General features: G+C 39.0%; 1 protein-coding gene across 1 annotated transcript; it reads right to left on the minus strand.

The window, feature by feature from the left end:
• Positions 1-1,256: 1,256 nt before the first annotated feature.
• Positions 1,257-8,803, minus strand: pdgfbb (platelet-derived growth factor beta polypeptide b). Its single transcript, XM_062984821.1, has 3 exons — positions 8,456-8,803; positions 4,911-5,053; positions 1,257-1,866 (listed from the first exon to the last, which is right to left on the minus strand). Exons 1-2 carry the CDS (start codon positions 8,775-8,777, stop codon positions 4,920-4,922), a joined length of 456 nt encoding a protein of 151 aa, XP_062840891.1. The 5' UTR covers positions 8,778-8,803; the 3' UTR covers positions 1,257-1,866; positions 4,911-4,919.
• Positions 8,804-10,026: the final 1,223 nt, after the last annotated feature.

Genomic DNA, 10,026 nt, shown 5'->3' on the forward strand with positions numbered 1-10,026 from the left:
CGCCGTTATAATTAAAGGAGCTTTTCAACTCATGTCTTAATAAATAAAGCTTTTGCACCTTCTGTCTTTTGATTTCCATAAAACATCTATATTGGACCAGCTCTTTCCCACCACAGTTTCTTGTCCATTTCAGTTTCTACAGTAGTGTTTATGTTTTAAATAGCTTCTTTGTTTTCTCTTTTTAAAAGAATACACACCTACTACACCCACTCTAAAGAGCTTCTAGTCGTATGTTTTATTCTTAAAACCCTCTAGATCTGTTTAACTAGCTATTAGACAGTTGGAGTTGCATTAAAACCACCTCCTTGTTTCTACACTCACTGTCCATTTTATCAGCTCCACTTACCATATAGAAGCACTTTGTAGTTCTACAATTACTGACTGTAGTCCATCTACATACTTTTTTTAACCTGCTTTCACCCCGTTCTTCAATGGTCTGGACCACCACAGAGCAGGTATTATTTATGTGGTGGATCATTCTCAGCACTGCAGTGACACTGACAAGGTGCTGGTGTGTTAGTGTGTGTTGTGCTGGTATGAGTGGATCAGACACAGCAGCGCTGCTGGAGTTTTTAAATACCGTGTCCATGCACTGACCACTCTATTGGACACTCCTACCTAGTTGGTCCACCTTGTAGATGTAAAGTCAGAGACGATCGCTCATCTATTGCTGCTGTTTGAGTTTGAGTCATCTTTGAAAACTTCATCAGTGGTCACAGGACGCTGCCCACGGGGCGCTGCTGGTTGGATATTTTTGGTTGGTGGACTATTCTCAGTCCAGCAGTGACAGTGAGGTGTTTAAAAACTCCATCAGCATTGCTGTGTCTTATCCACTCATACCAGCACAACACACACTAACACACCACCACCATGTAATTGTAACTCCAGTACTGAGAATCATCCACCACCCAAATAATACCTACTCTGTGGGTGTCCTGGGAGAGTCCTGACCATTGAAGAACAGCATGAAAGGGGGCTAACAAAGCATGCAGAGAAACAGATGGACTACAGTCAGTAATTGTAGAACTACAAAGTGTGTTTATATGGTAAGTGGAGCTGATAAAATGGACAGTGAGTGTAGAAACAAAGAGGTGGTTTTAATGTTATGGCTGATCGGTGTATAGACCAGTGCTCAAATTTCAACAAGCTTCTAGATCAATACTGTCTGTTCTATTCAACTTCTGGACTAGTATGTTTCCTCAGTATGTTAGGACAGGCCAATATTTTTACTCCAAAACTCAACAAAACAACTCTAAATCAGATTCAGTTTCCATATAAGCAGTTTCTATGTAGCCTGGCATTTTCTTTCAGTCAGCATCCACTTCTTCTATTTCACAGTTTCTACAGACCAGTGTTTTCGCTTCAAGAAACTCTTATTTTTAATTCCATTTGATTTGTTCAAACAAATAGTTTTTTCTTCTGAAATATACAGACTAGTGTTTTAGATAGCTTTTTAAATCATGGTTCGAGAACACTTTTATACACCCTGAAATTATTAATACTTTATTATTAGAGCTGTAAGACCTGATTCATTATTCAGTCCAACACTGTCACCTCATGTCTTCAGTTAGGAGATTGACAGAAGAAGAAAACATAACAGCAGTTGTGAGTGGGTACAGTAGGATCTGCACTGCCACCCTTACCGCTGTCGTCTTCAGTAGCATCGCGTAAATATGGGGGTAGATTAAAGAGGGTTGTAGTTCTGGTCCCAGGAAATTTACCGGCTTCAAAACACAGGCTCTCCCAGAGACGGGGTTACTAAATAAGAATTAGTACAAGAGCTTGTGGATCCACGGCGAGTAGGAATAAATGACATCATTTAAGAAAAGTGCAACTTTCTGCACAGGTACTGCGCCTTAGATGCATCTGCAAAAGACAGAAATGACAAAAGTAGAAGTTAGCTGATGTTATCAATCTTTATATACACCAATAATTGCAGCAATTTTATACTGTATGTTAATGAAACACCCAACACGTGTTCAATCTTGGCCTAAAAAATCTGCAAGTTTACAGGTACCGTAGTATTAAGAGGTTTCCTGATATAAAACCCTGTTTGCTTGAAACAATCTTATATTAATAAATTAATCACAATTGTAAATCAATGGGGCATGCAGGTGGCACAGTGGGATATCCCGCTAGCATACCAGCGCAGAGATTCTGAACTCCTTGGTTTGAAACTCGGTGTTGCCACCGGTCGGCTGGGCGCCATCTAGCAGGCATAACTGGTAGTGCCTGCAGCAGACAGGTTTCTGCTAGGGCTGGATGACCAGACTATGTGGGTGGGGTCTTCAAACGCTGTGTAAGGACCCTGATTAGCAGCTAGAGATGCGCCTATGCAGAATGGGTGAAAAAGGGTTCCGCTAAGGGCTGTACACAGGTCGGACGAGGCGTAAGCAGCAATGTACCCACCTCGACTGCAATCAGGGATCCCCCAGCAATGAAAGCCAAATTGACTACACTAAAATGGGAGAAAATGCGTAAATAAAATAAAATAGAAAAACATAAAAAATTGTAAATCAAAAAAGTGTAGAGCAGATGTTGAAGTGGTTACTAAAAATATACACTGATCAGCCATAACATTAAAACCACCTCCTTGTTTCTACACTCACTGTCCATTTTATTAGCTCCACTTACCATGATTGTAGTTCTACAATTACTGACTGTAGTCCATCTTTTTTACTACATACTTTTTTAGCCTGCTTTCACCCTGTTCTTCAATGGTCAGGACCCTCACAGTACAACCACAGAGCAGGTATTATTTAGGTGGTGGATCATTCTCAGCTCTGCAGTGACAATGACATGGTGGTGGTGTGTTAGTGTGTGTTGTGCTGGTATGAGTGGATCAGACACAGCAGCGCTGCTGGAGTTTTTAAATACCGTGTTCACTCACTGTCCACTCTATTAAACACTCCTACCTAGTTGGTCCAGCTTGTAGATGTAAAGTCAGAGATGATTGCTCCTCTATTGCTGCTGCTTGAGTTAATCTTCTAGACCTTCATCAGTGGTCACAGGACGCTGCCCATGGGGCACTGCTGGCTGGATATATTTTTGGTTCTCAGTCCAGCAGTGACAGTGAGGTGTTTAAAAACTTAATCAGCATTGCTGTATCTTATCCACTCATACCAGCACAACACCACCTTAATAATACCTACTCTGTGGTGGTCCTGGGAGAGTCTTGACCATTGAAGAACAGCATGAAAGGGGGCTAACAAAGCATGCAGAGAAACATATGGACCACAGTCAGTAATTGTAGAACTACAAAGTGCTTCTATATGGTAAGTGGAGCTGATAAAATAGACAGTGAGTGTAGAAACAAGGAGGTGGTTTTAATGTTATGGTTGATTGGTGTATGTGTGACATAAACTAGAAGAAGAGAATATATTTGTCATATATACAGATATACATGTGTACAGTACAATGAAATTTGTTTCCAGCATATTCCAGCTTGTTTGGAAGCTGAAGTCAGAGCGCAGAGTGCATCTTTGGAGCTGACAGGGTTAAGGGCCTTGCTTAAAAGTGGGCCTTGCTCAATGGACACCAGACTTCCCACCAACATTTTAAGACAATAATATGGAGTGACCTTCCACAAGATATTTTAAAACAGTACTGCAGGAATCACTGTTTGTTTAATTACAAGAGCAGTAATAAGACTGGGCATTGGTGTCAGGTTATAAGACCAGACTCACAATCTTGCAGCATTGCAGCCTGTTCCAGAAATACTGGATTACATCTTCCACATCAATCATAACAGTTCAATTCTTGCTTTTAGCTGTTTTGGTCATGTGGATTCTCATGATAAAACAATCCCAAAATGTTGCCACAAATTTGGAAGTTTTTATTAATCCCAATGGTTCACTGCACTGCAGAGGTTCCAGGACTGAGTCTGAGAGAAAAATCTTTTTACTGGGTCCCAAAATTATACACAAGAAAAACATGTACACAAGCACATTATTCCTTGTGCACAAATTCTTTAACTGGGATTTTACTTTACTAGCCAGTTGTAGCATTATGTTGGCTTTAGTGCTTTAGTGTTTAGGGTTGGATAAAACTAAACTTAATAAATTAATAATAAAATAATCAGTAAATTAATATCCATTGCATTAGCTCATGAAGTAACAATGTGGTGGATATAGATTATTTCTGGTTGTGCATGCATGTGCACCAGTGGCGACTGCTGGTCTTTCAAAGAGGGGAAGCTCATTGTCGGCTTACATCATAAAATTTGTTTATACATTTGTTTATACATTTATTTATACATAAATTCTGCCCTCCGTTCCTTTTCAAGAAAATGGCCTGTGATCCTATCGTACCAAGTAGGCGTCTTTTCCAGGGACTTGACCAGTGTCCTGAAACAAATACTATGAGTGTGATTTATTTACACAATGAACAATGAAAATGGTCAAGTAATTTCACCAAGCAAATACCAAGAAATGGGTTGCAGTTTGTCTTTCGACTTCACTCGCAAAATCCGCGATGGGACTGAAGCTCCCAGTGATTAAGTGACATGTAGATCTCAAAATAGCTGTCAATCTAAATGGGATTCAGCCTTTCGACTGATCCTCCAATCATCTTGCAGAAGCTCAGCATCCAGACCCACAGCTCCATTCACCCCCAGAGACGCTCAGCGTCCGGGGGAAGGACAAAATTGTGGCATTTATCCAATGACGTGGCATTTATCCAATGACTGGTGAGTTTTGAGTCAGTCGATTTGTGATAAGTAGCTGATTCTGAACGAACTCGTCTTCGAGATGAACGTGTTCTAACGCATTTGTAGTCAATGAAATGTTAACACAACTGTACATATTTGACCATTAAATTTTTGACATTTTAGGGGAAGCTGAGCTTCCCTTGCAGTCTTAGAGAAATCACCACTGATGTGCACACATGTGTATTGCATCTATAAATCTCACCTATGAGTGCTACATGAGCAAAGCCCTCATGACAGCCTTGCTTATGCGGTTACGATGTTTCCTCCTTTTCTTCTGGGGACGAGGAGGCAGTCGGGGTGGTGTTTGTGAAGGGGTCACTTTGACTGGAGCTGATGATGTGGTTTCTAAAGGAAGGATATAATGAGTCAAGGATGAATAATTTACTGCTTAAATTAAGATCTACAGACCAACACAAAAACAAATTCTAACCATAAAAATATGGTGGTATTAATTTGAGTGCCACAACTGAAAGTAAAGCAATGCTGTCATTAAGTGAATGTACTTCTACACAACTAATACGGTTAATTTCAGGTTGTGGCAGTAAACTGATTATTCAAGTAGTCATTTAAACAGAATACATTAATCCTTTTAATCTGGTTAAAGACCTATTTTAACCAAAGCAGCTAATGAATATTAATCAATTTATGCAACCATGCATTGTCATGACACAGATCGTTCTTTTTTTAGGGCACTTAAAAGTGCATATATAAAAAGTAAATGGCAGGTTTAGGGCGAAAAGATGCTGTACCATGTGCTATTTTGTTTAAAGATTAAAAATCTTATGATAAAACATCATAAAGATGTTTTATGTTTATCAGTGTGATTCTGATATGGTCATAAAAATATTATTCATTTATCAGGATTTTAAAATCATGTTTTACACTTTGATTACATTCATGACAGGACAGCTAGTTAGAGGTTACACATTATTCATGTCAAACACCATCATGGCCAATTTTGTATCTCCAGTGAACTTCACTTGCTTGTTTTTGGACTGTGGGAAGAAACCAGAGCTCCTGAAGAAAACCCACATTGTCATGGGGAGAACATGCAAACTCCACATAGAAAGGACCCAGGAGTCAAACCCAGGACCTTCTTGCTGTAAGTTGACAGTGCTACCCATTGAGCCACTGTGCTGCCCCTAATGTCAATAAAACAATAGTTTTAATTACAATTTAAAAAGCTGCTGAATGATTGGGTAAACCATTATATTATATTATATTTAGGGCTGTCGAAGTTAACGCGATAATAACGCATTTACGCAATCTCAATTTAACGCGATTAAAAAAAATAGTGCCGTTAACGCAAATTCTAGTTCATGTTGAGACTTGACTGGTAGAACCAACGTTTTAATGTCGGACTTGCCACCGTTTTTCATTTGCGGTTTGTTAAAATAATATAACTGAGCGTCGTAGGGATGCACTTGCATAATAAAGAAATAAATACACGGTATATTCACAAGTTGTCGGGAGCAAAACACTTTATTAACTTAATCTGTTACGGCACTGAATACCGGAGTCAAGCACGCTAGTCCATGAACTATGGAAGCCCCAAAAGGGTCAAAACACACTCACTTCGTGTAGAAACGTCCACTTTTCACATTTCACTTAAAAAACCTTGTTTTCTATAACATTTACACAGATTTTATTTAATGCGATTAATCGCGATTAACTATATGAAATTCTGAGATTAATCGCGATTAAAAATTTTAATCGTTTGACAGCCCTAATTATATTATATTAATTATATTATATTATATTATATTATTATGCAAACAATTAAGCATTAAACGCTGTAAATTAATTAAATCCACTGATTTATGGCAAACAGTCTGAGACCACTACTGACAATGCATATATTAAATTCAAGAAAAATGCAGTGGACATAAACTGCCCCCCTCTGTGTGAGTAGGTATTTTACAATAACCAAACAAAATTGTAACTTTCTAGCCAAGCTAGTTGATCAGTAAAATATTTAAAATCTGAGTGAACATAGTTTCACCTTAAGGGAGAGTAAACAGCTTCATTACATTACAAGTGTCATTACTAAGGCCCTACCTAATTCACGGCTGTGAAAATTGCGTCAGGGACAGTGAAATGAGCCGTTTCATATACAATTTGCAGTGAAATTCAAAATTTAAGGTTTGTGTTTAGCAATTTTGCATTTACGTAGTATTCAAGTGCCTCATGTTTACTGGTTAATTTGCACTACGAGGCAGTCCTAGTGTAACCGAGCGTCTTTAGAGTTTGCTGAGTTTATAAAGTAAGAAATAAACCGTACATAGACAAACTATCGAGAGCTTAATACTTTACTGCCTTGTTTTTTTTTTTAGGCACAGCATAAACTCAGTACGTAAACACACACGCACACTACACCACATACAAGTCTGTTACACTAGCAATCCTATTGCAATTCAATTACAATTAGCAACTGGTTAATCAAAATGTCCAAGATGTCGAGGTATTTGAGTATCTGCCGATACCGTTACCAATCCAATACCGTCATTTCCCCTCTCAAACAACTAAGCAGTAATAATACGTCTCAATGCACCATGGTTAAACTAGCTTTCTAAATAACAATGCTGAGACTGTGAAACAAATATTCTAAAGGAATAAATACAGAACCAACAACATCTGTTCTGTAAAACTGCTGTTTTTATTTTAACTTTTACACTCAGAACATTTAGCAGCATTTTTGACTTGTTTAACAGCAACGTACAAACATTTAAACTGGAAGCTGTGGATGTCAATCAAACACGATGGACCAATCAGAATTGACGCAGAATTTGGTTGAGATTTTCCGTTAAACGTTTTGAGATGATTAAACCCTGCTGGATTTTAAAGAGGACATCTGTGGCTAAACGGGAAATGGTGTAGTTTGTTTTATTTCATAAAACGAATGGATTAATCGTTGAGGATGTAAGAGATCTCCAAGCCAGGACAAGATAGGTTTTCTTTATCTCAGGTGAGTGATTTATCATTTAAAAAGTGATTTTTTATTGTGTTTAAACAGTGTTTTTAGATGTGGCAGTAGTAGATGATTTTTATTGTGTTTAAATAGTGTTTTTAGATGTGGCAGTAGTAGATGATTTTTTTAAATGCTAAAAGTTTAAGTAGATCAGCGTGTTTTGAATTCTGAATGGCTGTTGCAGATGAGTTGTAGATCAGTGGCACGTGTTAATGATGTCATCAAGACGCACCTTGTTACGGCAGTTGCCGAGTGAGTGGCGATAAATGGCGCTCTGTTGGAATGTATCTTCGTGTGTTATTTGCTTTACATACAAACAATGGCCTTATTTACATTAAGTGTTATTTACATTAAGCAACAGTATTGGATCGGATTACACGTTTTTTTTCTTCCGATATCTGATCCAGTGATTTGGGTCGATATCGGACCAATACCGATACAGAGTATTGGATCGGTGCCAGCCCTAGTTAAAATTTATCAATAACCAGATGTAAAGGCACTCATTAAACTCATGGACTGATATTTGAGAGTTGTGTGTTAAAAAAAGTAAAATCCTGCTGCAATGTGTAAGAATTATGTATGCATTAACCATTTTTTCATGCAGGAAAAAAAACTCACTTGATGTTGACGTCTTGAGGTAATTTGACATAAATAATGATGCAAAAAAAACTAAGCAGATTTATACAACCCAGTTACAATAATTCTTGCTATGTGATGAAAACAATAATAGTTCATTCCTGTTATGAGACCAGTTAAGGCAGAGTAATTCTATGTGTTACCTATTTGCTGTGTAGCTGTGTAGGATTGCTGGTGCTGTTTTTGGTCCTTTTCATTGAGTTGTACCTCTAGTGAATGCTTGTGCTTTTCATCATCAAGCTCTTCTTTGTCCTCCTCCGAAGCCTTTCTTTCTTTTACTGTAGTGGAGCTGCTCCTTATGTCATCTTCTGCGCTTTCCAACTCTGGAGCCTCATTTCCTGTCTTTTCAGTCTTTTCCTCCTCTGAATAAAAAATGTCACCTCGCTTCTGATTGGTTTCGGTTGTGGGATTAGGAACAGGCTTATATGTCTGGTTAGTCTGTATTACAGGAGGTTCATTGTTCATATACTTCGGGTTGGTCTCTAGTTGACAACTAGATTTATTTCTTTGTATTAATTCAGAATTATACAGTGGAATCTGATTACTCGATGTGGATATTTTGGTGGGGCTGATTGCATTTCCATAATTTGAAATATTTACTCCATTATCAGATATTGTACTGTTTTTAATCTCTAATCCTGCCGTGCTCTTAATAAAAAGCTCTTTCTCATTCTGTTTCTCTTTTGTAACATTTTGCAGCAGCAGACCTGGGTGTCTGGTTGGGAGAACTGTCGGTCTTTCCAGAGACGCCTGGACGTCCCTTGTGCTGTTTGAGCTGACGTTAAAGCTCCTCTCGTCTCCATGGTGTTTACCTCTACTCCTTCCATGGTGTGTCTTATTTAAACTCCAGCGGTCATTTCCAAAATCATCTCCTGACTGCTTCTCCACAGGCAGCCAGCTGTGACTGAGCAGGTCTTCCAGCTTTAGCCTCTGGTTGGGTTTGAGCTCATCTTTGTGGCGATGTTTACCAGACCGTTCTCTTGTTTCCTGTTTTAAGGTAGAAGACTTCCTGCGAGGAGCAGGCTGACAGCGGCACTCCACATGATCATTTACTGTGACTAAGGCTTTATTGTAAACTGGCCGCATGTTTGCATACTGGATCTTCATTACCTATGCAAAAAAATAAGAAGAAATTATTAGTCTCATAAACAAACGCCCTGCACCCTCACTGTAACACTGTTACATAACCAAAAAATCACAGGCATGCAGTGGTAAAACATGCTAGCACACATCTCAAACTCGTCTGTTCAAATCTCAGCTCTGCTACCGGCAGGCTGGGCACCTACATGAACAATGATTGGCTTGTTTTTTTCAGGGAGGGTGCCGGAGGAGATTCCTCATGATTGATGTAATTACGACCTCTGTTGGCTGATTGATGGTGCCTGCATCAGAGGGGGGATGATCTGATCAGGGTGTGTCTCTTCGTACACAAAACTGATCCACATATGAACTCGCCTCGAACAGGTGAAAAGATGCAGTCGGCTACTGCACACGTGTCGGAGGGGGTGTGTGTTAGTCACGGCTGTCCTCAGTCAGGAGTGGAGGTTAGCATCAATAGACAGGAAGCGCAATGCAATCGGGTAATTGGATATAACTAGACTGGGGGGAAGTCAGAGACTTCCTAAATTGTAAAACAATGCCACCTTTCCAGCAAGTCAGTTAGTCCAATGTTTGCCTTGTTAAAGCTGTTAAATTTACTTGCTGTTAGTGTAAA

This window comes from Trichomycterus rosablanca, chromosome 22, assembly GCF_030014385.1.
Source record: "Trichomycterus rosablanca isolate fTriRos1 chromosome 22, fTriRos1.hap1, whole genome shotgun sequence".
Taxonomy (NCBI): Eukaryota; Metazoa; Chordata; class Actinopteri; order Siluriformes; family Trichomycteridae; genus Trichomycterus; species Trichomycterus rosablanca.

Coding starts and splice junctions, on each gene's coding strand:
- pdgfbb (XM_062984821.1), bottom strand. CDS start 8,777: ATGAACAATGAACCTCCTGTAATACAGACTAACCAGACATATAAGCCT. Junction 5,054..8,455: donor CACAGCTACACAGCAAATAG/GTAACACATAGA, acceptor TCCTTCCTTTAG/AAACCACATCATCAGCTCCA.